Below are 19,910 nucleotides of genomic sequence, written 5' to 3'. Positions count from 1 at the left end.
GGTAGAGTGTGACCATGTCTGGCGTCTTATAGAAGGACGCTGGGGCGTGGCCTGGTCACGTGCATGGGTGCAAATTGTTTGTTCATGAGCACAGTAGGTGCTAGGAGATAAGAGTTATCTCATAATGGCAAGAGCGAGACGCGATGACTGTATGATAATATAACTGGACCACATACCACTTTAACATAACCTTTAATCAGAACAGCATAACTGGACCAAATACCACTTTAACATAACCTTTAATCAGAGCAGCATAACTGGACCAAATACCACTTTAACATAACCTTTAATCAGAGCAGCATAACATACGGTTATCCTATAACCATTGTTATATGAGTATAGCGAGCGCTCAAGTGGAACACATCCCATAGCCAGTCTAATACTGTGTGTACACTAGTGACACCACCCCCCACATCGCCAGCGTATCGGACAGAGCCCATCCAAGAGCAGGCCATTCCCCCCTACAGCACGCCGCCCTGAAGCCCTCAAGAGGCTAGACCCCCACAGGGGGACCAGGCAGCGCGCCGGCGAGACAACCCCCAAAGAGGTTGATCCCTCAATCCAGGCAACAGGCCAGAAGGACTCGACCTGTGTCTGGAGCACTGCGGACTAGACAGGCGCCTAAGGGGTCTGCTGAAAACAGCACCCCGGCAGAAGGGGCGTTCGGTATGCTGTTCACCATGTTGCAGCCTCCACAAAAAAAAACACCCTCTAGAGGGGCCGAGGCAGCGAAGGCTGACATGATTGGCAGACGTCATGAAAGGTGCGGGGGCACACTCGCAGGCAGACGGGGTCAAGCCCGGCCTAACCCGAGAGTCGACTCCGCTACCAACACACCTGGAAACCAACCACCACCTAACAGGAGGCGGTTGTTCCTATAACCCCCCCAAGAAAAAACTCCAAAACACAACTGCGGGTATACACCGGCTATACAGCAGTACGAGTGTATCAGTTCTCAAGAAGGGGTTAACCCAGGCCAACAGGTAGACGAGAACGAGTCCGGACCTGGGCCCGGCGGACCGGGACGTATACAGGGATGCCAGAGGGGCACAAAACCCACCTCGACAGCCCCCTCCCTGCCCTGCCAAGCAGGAGAAGAGAGGGGCGAAAAAAAGAATGGAGAAGGACTCCTTTAGCACAGCGCAAGGTACAACACAATATGGACCAAGCAATAGTGAAGGATAACACGCAGTGATATAACCACGAACACCTCCATAACATCAACCCCTGCAACGCCCGGGCCAACCCGGCATTTTCCCCTCGAAAAAGCACAAGTCCTTCAGGGTACCAGAACAGCAGATATATGTAACATTGAGCTACGTGACCAAAAGCTCAAGACATATGCAACAGAGCGCAGAGCAGAAAACTTTTGTTCAAGTTCACACGCACCGCAAAACCCATCTTGACAACAACAGAGGTCCACAACATGGAGCCTGAAAATAACTCACGGAAGTCTCACAACCAATAGAAACGGCCCAGTGACGTACTCTATGGCGGGGGGAATTCCGTGACCCACCTGGCCAAAAAAGGCGTGGGACCAGGGAACTCACCCCCCCCCCCCTCTCCCTACCCTGTGACGCGCTGACCAAACAGTGCGACAGGAAGCCTGAAGGACAGAAGGCCCAACCCCCTGACCAATCAGAAAAGAGGGGAGGAGGGGTTTATCAATTCACCCCCTCATGACCCCACACCCCGGATACGATGAAAAACAACCAGCAGCGATGATACCCGCGTAGCCAGCATGCTATATGAAAAGCGAATATCCACAAGGATAAGCTAAACCAATGCACGCCAGCCACAGACGATAACTCGTTTGCGAACAAGTTTTATATACAAGGCTGTAGGCTCATGTGCGAACACGTCACCCGTGTTTTATGTTTTAAGAAAAAACACATACTGTACGTTTAAGAGAGGGTCAAGACCTCGGTACAAGCTACATATACGAGCACTTCTGTAGGCTAACACTAACCAAGTTGTGGACTCAATGCCATGTTTCCAATGTAACAGAATACACACAACCCCCTCAGACAAACGGTAAAATTTACCACTATAAGAAGAACACAGACTTCTTCATGATGAGGGAAGACAAGTCTTTCGACCGAGTGCTAGCCACAGGCCTTGCCAAGCACACATATACATAGCGACCAGAACGATTTATAAGAAAACTGTCCTACTCACTTAAACAACACACAACCCCACAGCTAGGTGAGGGTTTATACACCGTATCCCCAATATATAACAGTGAATAAAAACACAGTTTGTAACAAAAAACAGTCCCTCACCAGGAGGGACCTTTTATTTAGTAACAAAAATCATATGTTGGAGCGGGGAAGGGAACAGGGGTAAACAGGGAGAGTCACTAGCGGCGCCTGCCGCGTGCAGCATGGTGCTTGCCCCCACAGGGAGCCGGCCCGGAGGGACACGTCGATCCCTACCGTCACCTCCGGGCGTGGTGCGGCTGGCTGCGGTGGACGAGGCACTCCCTCCACTCCTGGCCTTCTTGGACGAAGGCCCAGCGGCGGTGGTGGCGGTGGCAACGGTCGCGGGCCTCTGCCGGTGTTGTTTCCGTCACCCATCACCAGTGGCATCGGGGGAAAATGGGGTTGGAGCACAGCACGCTCCTCCTTCATCTCTCTGCAGGCAGCCGTCATCTGCTGCATGGCCGACCCGAAGAGCCCAGCATCGGAGAGGGGGGCCGTGAGCAGGGGAATCCTCTTCTATTCCGGCACCCGCGCCTGCTCCAGCCAAAGGTGGCGCTGGGACAGAGTGGCCAGGGCGCGCCCCTTCCCAGTGGCTATCGCCTGCAGCTGGGTAAGGTGCAGGATGGCTCCAGCCGCCTGGGCGTGAAGGTACTGTTGATGGTCGTCCAATACCGACCTGCCCGCCATCATCCCCGACATGTAGCACGCTAGCTGCGCGATGTTGGACGTCGCAGCTAGGCTCTGAGTCGCGGCGATGTACGCCTGGTCACTCTAGTTAGCTATCTGCCTAGCCGATTTCCCTTGGGGAACCGGCTTCTGCAACGGCTCCCACACCACTTCGGGACAAAGAATGGATGTCATCGGGCTATCAAGCCGAGGCACCCCGTCCTTTAGTCCCTGGACCAAACCCTGCACCCGCGTGACTGGCACATAGGCGCGGGTAAGGCCAGTGATGCGGGAGATTACCTGTCCCTGTTTCACGTAGGCCTCCATTGACGGGAAGAATGGGCAGACAACGCCCGTCTCTCTCACAGGACGACGTTGCCAGAGATGACCTATCATGTCATCAGGAACAGGTGCAGGCAGAGGCTGCGGCAACGCCACGCCATTAGCGGCTTTGGCGGCCACCAATAGCTCGGGGAACAAGGCACGCAACTCCCCTTGCGCATCTCCCTCCACGTCGCCCACGTCCCTCACATACGGGAGGCTGCGATGTCGGGCGCCACCATCCGACGCGGCAGATAGCTGGGCATCTTGTCTCAGGGTCGGAGGTTCTAACCCAACACCGGAGAACAAGGGACCCCAAGGAGACGCAACACTCCCTGCCACACCCCGAGGGGGAGAATGATACGAATCCATTTGGGCATCAAACAAGAGCGCTCTCGCCCCCTCCATGTGATCCTCAGTTTCCATCGGAAACGGAGACAGGGCAAGAGCACCCTCGTTCGGCTCTAGCACCTCCCCAAAGCCAGGCCGTTCGCCCCTGCAGCTCGCCGCCCTACGACGGGAGCGAGCAGAGGCGAAGAGCTGTCGGCCTATCGGCCGACCGTCCACTGGCGGGGGAACCTGGGCCGGAACTAGGCCATCTGACGGGAGATGGTGGTTCAACGGCCCCTCGGAGAGGCAGACTTACCACCGGGCGCCACTCGGGCGTATCTGACTGCCACGACCGTGGAGTCAGAGCAGCCCCACGGCGGACGCGGCTATGGAGAAACGCTGGTGAAGGGTGACGTTGTGAGCGTTCGAACCCCCCGAAGGTGCAGACATTATGACTTAGCTTTTCTCGAAAATTGGCGAGAGAGAGAAAAAATAAGATACAATGTCCACGTAGCTCCTTTCCAACAACTATTTCGGCACTAAACTCAAGTGGTGTATACAGACACTTGTCGGTGGTGAAAATAGGGAAGGAGCTGTTAGTATGGCCACACCCCCGCTTATGTAGAGGAGCGGATGGGGGTGTGGCCAGGCGGATGGGTGTGTACATGTGAAGAAATGTATTCAGTATTAGACTGGCTATGGGATGTGTTCCACTTGAGCGCAGAGCGTAAGCTAATACGATATATAACTGGACCACATACCACTTTAACATAACCTTTAATCAGAGCAGCATAACTGGACCATGTACCACTTTAACATAACCTTTAATCAGAGCAGCATAACTGGACCACATACCACTTTAACATAACCTTTAATCAGAGCAGCATAACTGGACCATGTACCACTTTAACATACCATTTAATCAGAGCAGCATAACTGGACCACATACCACTTTAACATAACTTATAGAGGTCAATGGTTCAAGGATTGAATGCTCCTGAGCACTAGAATACACAAACGGCATGTAGAATGCATACTTTTACTTGAGATACTTAAGTACATTCAATAGCAAATACGTCTCCACTTTTACTTAAATACAATTTGGAATGGATGTGCTTTTACTTTTACCAGAGTACTATTTTATCTGGGTATTTCTACTTTTACTTAAGTAAAGAAACTTCTTCTTCCACCACTGGCTGTGTGTGTGTAGACTGGCTTTCAGCAACGAGGGGGGGGGGTTGTCGACGCTAATGATGGTAAACGGCCGCGCTGTGCGAATGTTTCAGGTCTGGCTTCAGGAATCAGATTACATTAGATTACATTACATTACATTACATTTAGGGCTGTCCCCGACTAAGGATTTGGATAGTCGACTTTGAAAAAAAAAATATTTAAAGTATACTTTTTTTTTAAATGTTTATCATTCCATTTGGGCTGTGGGGGTGCTTAATGTCTGAAGGAGTCGACGGAAGGGTTCTTATTCTCTGCAAAAGCATGCACTTGGTCCACTGATGGATACATCTTGATATTTGTCTAGTCTAGTGTGTTCATCAGATGGGTGAAATCCTCTTTCAGTGCCTCTGTGCCTGTTTTCTTAGGCAGTTAGCCTCTGGTATGCGTGCCATTAGCGTTAGCCACGCTTCTAGGCCTCTTTTCTTTTGGAAAGAATGATACAAAATAAATAAAAAAATGTATAATATATATTTTTTTTGCATTCGACTAAGAGGTTGGCAGTCGACTACGGCTCCTTTCTATCGATTAGTCGACTATTCGACTAATAGGGGTCAGCCCTAATTACATTACATTAGATTAGATTACATTAGATTAAAATGTATTGTCATCATGCAGCACAAGTACAGTACAACGAAAAGACGTTTTGGCATCCAACCAGAGTGCAAATGTAACAGTAAAGTACAATAGTAATATACAATGTACAGGTGATTAAACTGGGTATAAAATATGAGTAATACTGAGTCAGAATGATGTCAGAAGGATGTTAGTTCAGGCCTAGTTGTAGATGTTTTTGATAACCTGATAACAGTCTAGGTCTAGGGGATGACTCTCTGCCAACCGTTTTAATGTCAAATAAAATAAAAACAAATCTCCAGGATGGATGACATTAGTTTGATGCAGTGAATCCTGAGATCCAGTCATTGGGATGCTGAGATCCAGTCTTTGGGATCCAGAGATCCAGTCTTTGGGATCCTGAACCAGCGTGTTGTCCACCCAAGGCCAGACTAAATTAGATGTATGTTTTTTTGTCTCTTCTTTGCGGCGTTGCCTTTCTCGAAGACCGAACAAACGCGACGTGGCTCAAGGTCAAAGGTCAGCCATGACCCACGGGGAAACACGTCTAGGCAGCACCGATGGGGGCAATTTTGCCATCAACTATACAACCCGCGCTGTTTTGCCATCGTACTCTGTTTTGTTGCCAAGGTCCAAATACGTCACTTGACACCGTTTACTGCCGCGGGCAATGTTGCCCATCCGTGTTGCCTCTTAAAGGTTGCCCCGTTTTGAAAATCCCGCCTCCTGTTCGCTCATGCTCATGTTGTAAACAGAGGTGTGTTCTTCACTGTGTCTCAGCTGGAGTGTGTTCTTCACTGTGTCTCAGCTGGAGGTCAAGGTGCAGCAGGGAGAGAGAGACTTCGAGCAGATCTCCAAAACCATCCGCAAGGAAGTTAGCCGCTTTGAGGTCTGTATTGTTGGGAGATAAGACCCCCCCCTCTCTCTCTTTGATCTCTCTCACCCATCTTTCCTTCCTACCCCCATCCCGACCCCCCATTCCTTCCTACCCCCCTTCCCCACCTTTCCATAATGTCCCCAAAGATGTCACACCCCTATGTTTGTGTATTCGTGTGGCCCCCACCCCTTCCGGTTTCTTTTATAAAGATTGTAACTGAGGGGTACAATTCCCTGACTGTATTGATAAGTATGGTATCATTAAACCACTACCGTCTTATGCACTTTAATTACTGGCCATACAGTACATGATATATATAATGATGAACACTTCCCACAATGAATCGGTTCCACACAAAGTTGTAATTAAGTATTTATTGCAGCAAAAGGTACATAATATACTTCTCTATTTCACTTTGAATGCGCTTATAAGGCAAAGGAATGTGCGTAGGCAAATCAATAATGAATGTCCATTCTCTGGTTACGCAGGAGGTAATTATACAACCTGAATCTTAGGGAATTATATCTATGGTACACTAGTAATATATAGCGGGAGATACTGGAAGGGTCCCCCCGGTTGTAAGCCAGCAAGGGTAGAGGATCTGTCGGTAATAGAGTCTGGGTCAACGATGATAAGGAGACTCCGAGTACGGGAGACGGTGCAATAAGATCTTGATCCACAGACGAATACAGCTGTTCTCCGTAGCCTGTAGCTCCACAGGGAAGAAAGCTAGCCTGCCTCAGGCTCTCTGAGGTGCAGACTCGACTGGTCTCCTCACAGGGTAAATCCCACACACGTGTGGGCGTCGGCGATTCTCCGCTCCATTAATTACAGGACCAAAAGCAAATATAATCCAGCCGTAAAGGGCTATGCAGTCGTCGGGTAGATAATCCAGTGTACATGTCCACACGGTCCTCGTCTAGGGCTCCTCGGGTGAAAGCGCCATGAAAGCAGCCCAGCCTGGATAAGCACTCTAGCTGATACGAGGAAAACGTTGGTGATGCTAGTCACTGTAGAACTTTAGCCGCACGATACACTATACACAAATAGACTATTACTGACTTAATAGAAATAATTCGCACTCGACGGTATAGCGCCAAACTCTGACACTTCAGTTATTAATTCGCACGCGGTCTCAATGCTCTATTTGGGGCCAAACAGGCCATACTTCACCGCACGTCGTATCGTGGGTGAGGCTTCAACTTATTGGGTAACAACACTAAGTGCTTCTGTATTCACCTGCGCCATATTTATATGCACGGTGAACAATCTAGTGCCAACCTCATTTCTGTCTCGTATTCTTGGGCAAAGCCGGGCATGTACAGACATGTCTTGATGGTGGCTTTGAACCTGATTTTGGAGGCATGGCCTTGGCGCCTGTGGACCGCTGTCCAATAGGAGAATGAAATATTATGGTCTGTACTAGGCTAAAGGGATATTCCGTGTATATGTACAAGGAATATACAAGGGATATCAAACGATATACAAATATTATGCAATATATATCAATCAATAAATATATATATTCGGTTTAATCTGATCCTTTGTAACAAAGATGTTCCAAGATCCGGTGAGGGCTCTCTCTTCCCTGGTGTCCTAGCTAGCCACCTCGTTGAGAGTCATCCAGCCTAACTCTTACTATTTTTGTATTGATACTTTGATTAAGTCAATAAATCGTATTAACCAGGTCTCTTTGGACTGAGTAAGTTATTCGCTTCAGCTATATTTTCCACCACAGTATCGATCACGATGACAAATAAAACTGTGCCGTACGTTTAAATATATATATATTTTTTTAAACATCTCAACCTAACTTTGAGTGTAGTATTTTGAGAGAAGAGACCCAGGGCTTTCGATGGGCTTTCGAATAAAAAAAAACTACACTTCCCAGCTCACGCCAGCCCCTGTCAATCATCTGACTTGTTATGGTTTGTAACCGACCTCAAACGCAACGGCACAGACAGGAAGTTCAGAGTTAGCCAAATGCTAGGGCGTATTTATTTACAGAGTCAAAAGAAGGATAAGTACAATAATCAAACAAATAGGGAGACTGCCTTCGGCAGAGTCATCTGCCGCTCTGCAGAATCCTCCTGGTGATAGTGGTGGGGAATTGGCATGTGACGCTGTAGCGGCTCTGCAGATACTCCCAGCAGATAGTGGTGGGGAATTGGCATGTGACGTTGTAGCGGCTCTGCAGATACTCCCAGCTTTCGCTCAAGGTGGAAAACGGAGAGAGAGAGAGAGATATCAGAAACAGTCCAACGAAACACAGAGGCAGTGTGGTTGCCTCCTCCCTAGCTGGGTCCAGAACCAATTGACAGTGACGGTCTTCAGTGTTCCCCACAACACACAACTTAGAATAATCCAGAACCAATTGATAGTGACAGTCTTCAGTGTTTCTTCAATACACACAATCAGAATAATCCAGAACCAAACGATAGTGACAGTCTTCAGTGTTTCTTCAATACACACAATCAGAATAATCCAGAACCAAACGATAGTGACAGTCTTCAGTGTTTCTTCAATACACACAATCAGAATAATCCAGAACCAAACGATAGTGACAGTCTTCAGTGTTTCTTCAATACACACAATCAGAATAATCCAGAGGGGTTTGGTTCCACTCACCCAAGCGCAACGCGTAAAGCGGGCAAAACGAGGCGCAGCTCCAAACGGGGAACAAGGTTCTCAACAGCGGTTCTCCACAGAAAGGTCCTGGAGAGAAAGTAGACCAGGAACAGCAACGGGGAAAAAACAGGCAAATGCAGTTGTATTCCAGAACGACCCGACAACGATAGAAGGAAGGTCCCGGTATATAAAGCCCTCTGGGGCGCTAATCACAAACTATGACAGCTGCGTGATGAAAGTGGCAATCGTTCAAAAAGCGTGCGGCGGGGAATGCACCAATCAGCACCATACCTCAGGAGAGCGTGTGGCGGGGAACCAACCAAACCTCACATGACTTCTAGATTGACTTTTTAATTTCTCTTATTTTTCGGGATCATCTCCCACAAACCTGAACGTTATTGCCATGAAACAGAACACAGTACCTTATACCTTTCTGTGAATGTCTAGCAAAGAACGGCAAATATGTCTAGCAAATAATCTACTTAGATTTCATTCACGGTTTGTGAATCACGCCTGGTGATACTAAATCCAGATTGAACTCTGCCATTAGAAAAGGGAGATTTGGCCCGATCCATATATGTGTGACTTGGCCATAATAAGGTCATTTATAGGCCTGGTATTCTATATTCTATAATCATAATTAAAATAGAATGTGTCCGGATGGCAGAATTCAGTACTGTCTCTACAAAATGTCCCGTTTAATCATCTTCCCTTTATTCATTTACTTCGATTTTTACACGTGATCTCAAGAAGGTGCTGAATGAGCTCAATTTTTTGCATTTAGCATTTTTCACCGTCAAAGATGAAAGAAAATGTATATTCATATTTCTGACACTGGGAATACATTCCCTGAGATCCATAGATGTCCCTAGAATCAGATACCAAGAACATGCAAATGGACCTTGTAGAAGTGGAGCAATCTTCCATTTACTTAGGTATGTATTTTTAGGCGGATTTTTGGAAAATAGGGCTCCGGGCTGCGTGAATGCTTTCGACAACAAATGTTTGTTTCCGCGTTCGAGTTTTGCGCTCTGATTGGTCAGGTCATGTGACATGTGCGCCAATCGTGGGACAGCAAGTTCTGCGCCGATTTCCGGGTCTAACAGCCTGCAAACTACCTGGCGTTCTATCGCCATGCTCTAAGACAAACTCTAACCTTAACCAACTTCGAAAGAGTGCCTAAGCTTAACCGTCGAAAGAAGGGCAGGCATTCTATCGCCATGCTCTAAGACAAACTCTAACCTTAACCAACTTCGAAAGAGCGCCTAAGCTTAACCAGTGTATAAACTTGCGGTCCCACGATTGGGCGTACATGTCACATGACCAGAAATTACCTGGCCAATCAGAGACGCGGAAACAAACATTTGTTGTCTAAAGTATTCAGGCCTCCGGGCTTAACAGGTTCAAAGTACCAAGTTCGGTACCCAACCCTAATAAATATATCTTTATTTTTATTTTTTCTTAATTATAAAAAAAACTGTGTAAATGAATGAATATATAATTGTAATTTTGCATTGGATTTGCAACATCCAGTAACACCTGTGTTCTCCCTGCTGGTCCCTGCAGAAGGAGAGAGTGAGGGACTTCAAGACGGTCATCGTCAAATACCTGGAGTCGCTGGTGCAGACACAACAGCAGGTGCAGGTCTCACCGCTCTACAGCTGGTCTCTTGTCTGTTGGGGATAATTAGCCAAATTATATGAATCTATTAACAGTTTTAAAGAAATGCATGATATATTTTAATGACGGAAATCTATTAAATCCTTTTTCGGGAGGTTTTTAACTCATTCAGCGCCAGACAAGTTCAAGTTCAAGTTTCTTTATTAGTTGTCATACAGAAGTACAGAAAACCTTTATACAAAATGCTTCTTTATGTTACGCTCAAGAGACTGTGCTAGACAAAAATAGATAAGTATAAAATAAGTATAGCATGTATAAAATAGAAGTCAAGTACGTAGACACAAGTGTTCAGTATGTACAGTACATATATAAAATGTTCAATGCAGAGTAGAAGTAACTGAGTTACCATACAATATACTATACAATATAATAATATACAATATACTATACAGTGCAAAGCAGAAATGGGATGATGTACAATTTAGGTACAATTTACAGTAAGGTGTAATGAGGTATGGGTTGGTGCAAATTCTTTACCAATAAATATAAAGTGTGTTTAGGTGTTCTAAAGTGGGTAAAGTGGGTGCTGCAGTGAGTTGTTTGTTTAAAGTGAGTGTGTGCGTGTGGATGTGTGTGCTGTGAGTGCATTTGATGGTTGTTACATAGTGTTATTGTTCGTTGAGCATCCTGATGGCCTGGGGATAGAAGCTTCTTCTGAGTCTCTCTGTACCAGCCATGAGACTCCGGTATCGCTTGCCTGACCGCAGCAGTTCAAAGAGGCAGTTGTTTGGGTGGCTGGAGTCTTTGATAATTATCTTAGCTTTACCCATGCACCGCTTGTTGTAAATGTCCTGGAGAGTGGGAAGCCCCCCTCCAATTGTGCGTTCGGCTGAACGGGCCACTCTCTGTAGTCTGCTACGGTCTTGTGCGGTGCTATTCCCAAACCAGGAGGTGATATTGCCAGTCAGGATGCTCTCTATTGTACATGAGTAAAAGTTCTTAAGGATCTTCTGACTGACTTGGAACTTCCTTAGGCGCCTGAGGAAGTAGAGGCGTTGCCGTGCCTTCTTCACAACACTGTCAATGTGTGTGGTCCATGTCAAGTCCTCGGATATGTGGACTCCGAGGTACTTAAAACTGTTCACTCTCTCAACTGGTGCCCCGTTGATGCTGAGGGGGCTGTAGTCCCTGACCCCCGACCTCCTAAAGTCCACAATCATCTCTTTTGTTTTGCTGACGTTCAGGGAGAGGCTGTTCTCTTGACACCATCCCGCTAGAACCTTGACCTCCTCCAGGTAGGCCCTCTTGTCGTTTGCAGAGATCAAGCCCACCACTACTGTGTCGTCAGCAAATTTGATGATTGTGTTGTTGTTCCGCTGTGCCACACAGTCATGTGTGTACAGGGAGTAGAGGAGGGGACTCAGAACACAGCCCTGGGGGGCCCCTATGTTGAGAGTGATGGATGAGGAGGTGCAGTTGCCTGCTCTCACCACCTGTGGTCTGCCCGTCAGGAAGTCCAAGACCCACTGGCAGAGGTCATAGTTCAAGCCCAGGTCCCTGAGCTTGGCTATGAGTTTGGAGGGGACTATGGTATTGAATGCTTAGCTGTAGTCGATGAACAGCATTCTCACATAGTTCCCCTGCCTCTTGTTCAGGTGTGATGCTGCTGTGTGCAGCACATGGGCTATGGCGTCCTCCGTGGACCTGTTGGGGCGGTATGCAAATTGCAGGGGGTCCAGGTTGATGGGGAGGGAGGAGCAGATGTAGCCCTTTACTAGCTTCTCAAAGCACTTCATGGCTATGGAGGTGAGAGCTACAGGGCGGTAGTCGTTGAGGCAAGCAGGCTTGGATTTTTTGGGTACAGGGATAATAGTGGACTTCTTCAGACAGGTGGGGATGACAGCCTGTTCCAAGGACAGGTTAAATATGTCAGTGAATACCGGGGCCAGTTGGTCGGCACAGACTTTTAGGACGCGCCGGGGATACCGTCCGGTCCTGCTGCCTTCCTGATATTCACTTTCTTAAAGGTCCTCCTCACCTCATGTTCTGTTACCCTGAACACTGAGTCTCCATCAGCAGTGTCCCCCCGCCAATGCAGTGGTTTGTAGGCTGGTGTTGTTATTCCCAGCCTCAAACCTCGCATAGAAGGTATTGAGATAATTTGCTAAGGAGATGTCACCGTTCAGCTTGAGACCCGATGATAGCCGGGTTATCTCGCCAGTGCTTGAGCGCCATACCTGAGTATAGTCGGGTTTTCATCGTTTTTTCTTTTATTTGATTTTTTTATTCTATGCAATGTCACAGACCTCGGTGTTACCATAGGAAATCATTCTGAGATCCCTAGAGTGTAATACCGGCCGCATCCTGCTAGGTGGCACTATCGCCCACCCTTTGAAACCTTATTTCACACTGTGTGTCACATCTAATTCCGTCCGGGCGGAGAATTTGTACAAGGGATAGTTACTGTCAAATGAGCCATAGTATTGTCTCCATAGCTATAATATAGAATATAGATATAGCCCTGCAAACACTGTGACGCACAGTGAAAATCCCTATCTTTTGCAGCGCTGGCCCATTGAGTACAAGGCTGGTCGTGAATGAGTTAATGTCAATTCTCTCCTCATTTTATGCCTGTTTATAATTCTGACAACTTTATGCTCATTTTATTCCTATGTCTATGTAGTGTTTACATCACTGCTGTGAAGCACTTTGGGCTGCAATTCTTGTATAAATGGTGTTGTAAAAAGAAAGTTTATTATTATTATTATTATTATTAATAGTATCATATTTCTCTCCCTCCCTCTCTCTCTCTCTCTCTCTCTCTCTCTCTCAGCTGATAAAGTACTGGGAAGCCTTTTTACCCGAGGCTAAAGCTATCTCATAGGCAGCCCTCATTGCCTCCAGTCAGACTACAGTACCCACAATGCTCCTCTCCTCCCAGATCACCCTCCCCTCCTCCATTCAGAGGAACGTTGCACGGAGGAGCAACCAATCAGCAATGACTCTTTCTTTTTTTTGTGCGATGATGAAAAACCACTGTTCATTTGACCCGAACACATCCAGCAGCTCACAGCCCTGCTGGTCCCCCCCCCCCCCATAGATATATATCTATGCCCCCCCCCCCCCCCCTGTCCACTTCCTGTGATGTCATCAACAGGCGACGCCCGCCCCCCCGTCAGATGGAACTCCCTGTATCTCCGAGACACGGTTGTGGTGGAATGTCACTCGTTAGTTACACACAAAGGCAGATCTCCAGATAATAATATAGAAGTTGAATTCAGATACGAGAGATCCTTAACCTTCTGTATTGGGTTAACCCTTTGGTAGTGTGGTAGTGAAAGGGTTCATGCGTTAGGCTGAGGGCTCTGGTCTCTTACTGACCCCCCCCCCCCCCCCCCCCCCCCCCGCCCGCCCCAGGTGTGGTCTTTAATATCCACCAGGGCGGCCTTCAGCAGGTTAAACAGAGAAGAGGAACGATAAGGGACTTTGAAAAGGCCCAGAGGCTCCACACATAGATTAAGACTCGCACAGTGATCATAATAAGTTGTAATTGTAATCGTATAATATATGAGCTGTTGAGTTTTTTTTATGGGTTTTTGTGGAAACCTGGTCAACCCCCAAAAAAAGACCCCGAACACCTTCAGTTCAAACAAACAAACAAACAAAAATACATAAATACATAAAAGAAAATATATGAAACATTTAAACACAGAAATCACCAACATGTGCGTTGGGAGACATGAAATTGTCTCCAGACTCTGATCTGGGTTCAGATTTTAGTTGTATGTTATTTTTTACTCTGCCAGGCACGTGTCACAATGTGGGGGGGGGGGGGGGGTACGGCCTCTGCACTGGCATTTCAACTAACTGGAAGAAACAACATCATGCGTTTCTCATGAACCCTTTCACTACCACACTACAGAAGGTTAACCCTTTCACTACCACACTACAGACGGTTAACCGTCTGTAGTGTGGTAGTGAAATGGTTAACTTTCTGTAGTGTGGTAGTGAAAGGGTTAACATTGTGTATTGTCACAGTGAACGGGTTAACCCTTTGTCGTGTGGCAGTGAAAGGGTTAACCGTCTGTAGTGTGGCAGTGAAAGGGTTAACCTTCTGTAGTGTGGTAGTGAAAGGGTTAACCTTCTGTAGTGTGGTAGTGAAAGGGTTAAAACCCGTAGGTACAGTGCGGCAGCTGGCTCCCCATGTCGTCGTATATTCACTCACAGCTCTTGGCAAAGCGCTGTGTTTTCCGTAAGTGTTGGCGAACAGTGTTGTATTTTGACAGGGTGTCTGGTGAAGAAAAGATGACATAATGATTCTGGCTGGGTTCCCAGATGGCAAAAGCACTAAAAAAAAAGCATTACTGTACTACTACTGTACATCTTCAGCTTGGCACTCGAAATGTATGAATGTAGTTTTCTTTGTCAAAATGACCCCAGGCTTATTACAGCATGCTCCTGTGATGCACAAGAGACTACATTCAGTCATTTTTGCTTCTCTGCTTTTTAAATTTGTTGTTGTTATTCCTTCTTTAATTAAAAGGAATATTGTTTTTTTTTGCTTTTCAAAGTGAGTGGTTGTCATGGTGACAGAGTGTCCGTCTGTCCATCTGTCCGTCCAGTGAAGAGCCCTCAGACTGTGATTATTATTATTATTATTTTTTTTATTATTATTATTATTATTATTATTATTATTATTATTATTATTATTATTATTATTATTATTATTATTATTATTATTATTATTATTATTATTATTATTATTATTATTATTATTATTATTATTATTATTATTATTATTATGGGCTGTTTCTCCACCTGCATATCATATAGAGCTGGGTATTGACGATAATGATATTGGTCAAGTTCAAGACTGTTATGGTGATGAACCTAGCTTAAATCTATCTCCTGGTCGCACTAACAAAGATCAAAGAAATCGTTGCACACATTAGACTATGGAAAGTGAGTTTCTGAACGTAAACCAAAGGAAACTATAAAAGAAGGAAGGGTCATCACGTCAGAATACCAACGCTCTATGCTCTTGATTGAAGCTTGTATTAAAATTCAAAAATGTACCACCTGTCTGAGACAGTTATATCTAACCAATATATCAAACGTTAGCTAGTTAACAATGCAACGAATTGCTGGCGATGATTTTGACATCCGAGGTAATAATAACCTGTTTAAATGACAGGTCATAAACGAGGAGACGGCTGATCCACGCGTTACCACGCGAACCTTCCTTTTAGAGTTTCCGTGACGTAAACAAGGAAGTGCATGAAGGGAGAAACATGTTTTCTAAGGAGCAACCGGTTTGTTAGCGCGGCCAGGAGATAATCTTTTGGTAGGTTTCTTCTATATAATTGATGATTTATCACTGTAACATTCGAATAATAAAATAAATAATAATAATAAAAAAAAGTAAACAACACAGTCTATAAAACTCCTATTCAGACACGATGGTCCTTTTTGAAGTTATGGAGATCAACAGGCCGTACTCCGCACTGCTGCTCAGTCTGGTTGACGTTTAACCAAAATTATTGCTACTTTTGCTATTTTCATTCATTACATGTTCTATATATTTTTTATTTTCTTCACCACCTAATGTGCAATGGTTCAAGAGATTTCAGTTGACTTGATTTGATGCGTTTTGTTTTTCATGATGATTACGATGATGAAGATGATGACAATTATAACGATGATGATATAAGGCTTTGTCTAATGCATTTTCTTTTTTTTAACTGTTTGAATCGTTTTGATTTTACATTCCTGCAGTGCTGCAGATATTTGAGTACTTTCATTACAATAAAGGAATGTATCTCAGATTTTGTAATGTTTTTTTTTTTATTATTTAAGATACATTTAAATAATGTTTAAATATATAAATATATATATAAAATATAATAATAAAGATGATTTAATATTTAGTGTTTTAATTTATTTCATTTCTCTATTCTATTATGGAAGATGTGTTTTGCCTCGTCTCTGGGGAGAAATGCCGTTTGGTCAAAGTCAAAGTCTTCAGAGTAACAAGCAATTCAGAGTTATTGCCATGTGTGATGTCACAGGCCATACCTGTCAACCCTCCCGTTTTTCCCGGGATTCTCCCTTATTTGACCCTTCTTTCCCGCCGTCCTCCCGTTTCAATATTTTCCCGTATTTATCCCTTCTTACAAAAAAGGCTGCAATTCCCCTCCGTGAAGACAGGTGGTAGCAGTGTAGATTAGAACGTTAGCTTTAACTTGACAGGAAGAAGGTTGCGACCCGCCATTAACCCCATAGAAGAAGAAGAAGACAGGAAGAAGAAGGATTGCAGTGTGAAAATTATTATATTCTAAAATGGACTTAAGAGAGGACGGTGGGGATTATGCAGTACCACCAGCAAAAAAAAGGTATCTGATTAATTTAATGTAGCAACTAGTAGTTCACCCAGTCTTTGTTGGACTGATAAGTGGTTGCCTTGTGGAGATTTAGGATTCACTATGTGTACCCTTGCCTATTATGTAAGGGGTATGTGAAAACAAGGGACGGGGCGTGGACATTTCACTGGGAAATCTCCCTTATTTTCAAATCCCAATGTTGACAGCTATGTCACATCCACAGCATTGATTGATCAATTAGCCATGCTGTTTGGAGCCAGGAGCACTGCCTACCTAATGTGCTGCCCGGTTTGTAAAGGTGTCTTTGGTGGGGTAGCCTACACACACATGCTCTTGTGCTTGACATACCTGGGACAGACGTGGCCATCATTTACATTTAGTAATTTAGCATCAAACAGATCACGGTGTAGTTGGGGAAGGAAGTAGTTAATGAAAGACTCCAGCCACCCAAACAACTGCCTCTTTGAACTGCTGCGGTCAGGCAAGCGCTACCGGAGTCTCATGGCCGACACAGAGAGACTCAGAAGGAGCTTCTATCCCCAGGCCATCAGGATGCTCAATGTGGACTCACTGTAACATTAACTCATCCATTCTACATTCACTGCACACAACATCCACATGCACACACTCACTTTAGACATTCACTCACTTTAATTAAACGCATCTTCTTACAAATGTGCACTACCTTTCTACCTCATTTTAGCATTTGTACATTAAACATTTTTTGTTTTGTATATTGTATATTTTGTATAATGTTTGGTCTTTTACTATTTAACTTTTTTACTGTATGAACCACAATAACAAAACAAAAACAAAAGTGCAGCCATAAAATAAGTATAAAACGAGCATAAAATAGATAGCAGCAAAATAGACTCGGTCAAGGTAAGGCATATAGAGCATTAAATCACATAGTTCTTCATGTTAGGATCTAACATCTTAACACTTTGGTTGCCACTTGTTAACGTGGTAAAACCCTGTTGAATGCCACCACCCACTTCAATGATAGCGTTGTAAACGCATAATCTCTGTTTTAAATTATGGCTATGTGTCTAATCTGCCCGTCGTTTATCAATGACTTGTTTGCAGTCAACATTGTCGAGACGGATTGTTTTTTAATCGGTTCATTTCCGTTTTATAGCATTTTGAAAAGCTCTAGTTTTTCCGTGATAAACGCCCTTTACTGGAATATTCTCGCATATACAAAAAACGTTGTAATTTTTGGCCTATTTATGAATCGTTTTCAAATAAACGCTAGATTATCGATAGTATATGTGTACTTATGCACGTTATAAAAGTGATCTGAAAAATATATTCTCTCATTTCATGAACAGCGCGCACACACACACACATGGGGCACACGCTGATATATAGGTCAAAACAGATCCGATTACCCCAAGACTGGTAAAATAAATTGCTTACCTCAGATCAGATGTTATCCAAAAAGATTATTCCAATTCCTGATCGCCATTCCAAATATCGATCGCGTTTATTGATTCAGCGTTGGGTACTGTAAATATGTATTCCACACGTTTTCCGGCTCGGCGAATCACTTGGGTCTCTTCAGATGCCTCGCCGGAGAAGTAACATGAGGAGGCTGGACCCCCCCCCCCCCATCAGTCTAAACCAATGGGGTGCAGTTACACAGGGAGAGACGATAGGGGGCGGTATTTTCCCAATTGAGCTCAGAGAGAGTCTGCAACACTAGCGTGAGGCTCGATTGATGAAATATGAATTCAAATTGCTAATAAATAAAAATACGACAAACAAACGCTATATGTCGTTGGTGGCACTGAACTGGCGGCATGAACTAACGACAAATCGCGTCCATGGCACTCAAAGTGTTAATAGGCCTCTTTCTATTCTACTTCCTTTTGGGGTCATGAATGTGCAGAAATGGGATGAAAGCTGTTACACAAATTCTAAAATGTAACGTTTGGCCTAATGGTGGTGCTATAGGAAAGGCCATGGTCCTGAATGGTGGCTTTTCTCTCTGATTGAATTGATTGAAAACTTTAATTAACCCTTTCACTACCACACTACAGAAGGTTAACCCTTTACTATCACACTACAGACGGTTAACTAGTGTGATAGTAAAGGGTTAACCTTCTGTAGTGTGGCAGTGAAAGGGTTAACCTTCTGTATTGTCGCAGTGAAAGGGTTAACCATTTGGTAGTGTGGCAGTGAAAGGGTTAACAGATTGCAGAATGGGTACAGTACAGTACAACTCAATACACACAATTGTTAAGGGGATGCGGATGTTTACATCAGGGTCCCCCCCGCCCCCCCCCCCCTCTCTCTCTCTCTGTCTCTCTCTCTCTCTGTCTCTCTCTCTCTCTCTCTCTCTCTCTCTCTCTCTCTCTCTCTCTCTCTCTCTCTCTCTCTCTCTTTGTCTCCGTCTTTCTCTCTCTCTCTGTCTCTCTCTCTATTTGTCTCCATCTTTCTCTCTCTCTCTCTCTCTCTCTCTCTCTCTCTCTCTCTCTCTCTCTCTGTGCGCATGCGTGTGTATCGGAGCGAGTGTGTTTGGAGCGGGCAGGTTTGACTGAGCGGTTCGCGTGAGTTAAAACTTTCTGAAAGTTATTTCCATCTTCTATCTGTGTGTCTATTATATATGTACGTTTTGTTTGTCTTTTGTCAGTGTTGTTCGTTTAGTGTTTGGTGTGTTTTGGAGTGAGTAGCAGCCACCAGTTCTGCTGGTAGGTATGCCGCCCGCAGCTATGAGTTTGGAGCGTCTGACGCGCAGACACGCTATAAAGCTCTCCCCGGGACTGAATTGTACCGTAGAAGAGTGCGGGCTTGCGGTCGGGGCTATTGTGGGTCATGATAGCGTGAAATCTGCATCGCGGATGAATAATGCAGTTGTAATTTTTTTGGATTGTGTAGATAAAGTGAATTTGGTGGTGGAGCAGGGAGTGGTAATCCAAGACACTTTTACCCCCGTGTTTCCACTAGTAAGTCCTGCAAAAAGAATAATCATTTCCAATGTTCCTCCTTTCATCAGAAATGAGGTCCTGGAAAGGGAACTGGCTAGACACGGACAGATAGTTTCCCCAGTGAAGATGATTTCTCTGGGTTGTAGATCCC

The 19,910-nt window shown here is 45.2% G+C and overlaps 1 protein-coding gene across 1 annotated transcript in view; it reads left to right on the top strand.

Moving 5' to 3' along the window:
* snx2 (sorting nexin 2) overlaps positions 1 to 16,272 on the top strand; it is a 139,606-nt gene extending 123,334 nt beyond the window's left edge. Inside the window, exons 12-14 of the mRNA XM_084323160.1 lie at positions 6,133 to 6,213; positions 10,396 to 10,467; positions 13,283 to 16,272. Of these exons, the coding sequence (XP_084179286.1) occupies positions 6,133 to 6,213; positions 10,396 to 10,467; positions 13,283 to 13,333 (204 nt within the window). The 3' untranslated portion in view covers positions 13,334 to 16,272. The remainder of the gene's footprint in view (positions 1 to 6,132; positions 6,214 to 10,395; positions 10,468 to 13,282) is intronic.
* Positions 16,273 to 19,910: the final 3,638 nt, after the last annotated feature.

The sequence above is a fragment of the Notolepis coatsorum genome (assembly GCF_963971535.1).
Source record: "Notolepis coatsorum genome assembly, chromosome: 10".
Taxonomy (NCBI): Eukaryota; Metazoa; Chordata; class Actinopteri; order Aulopiformes; family Paralepididae; genus Notolepis; species Notolepis coatsorum.
This window is presented reverse-complemented; position numbering and strand designations above follow the sequence as displayed.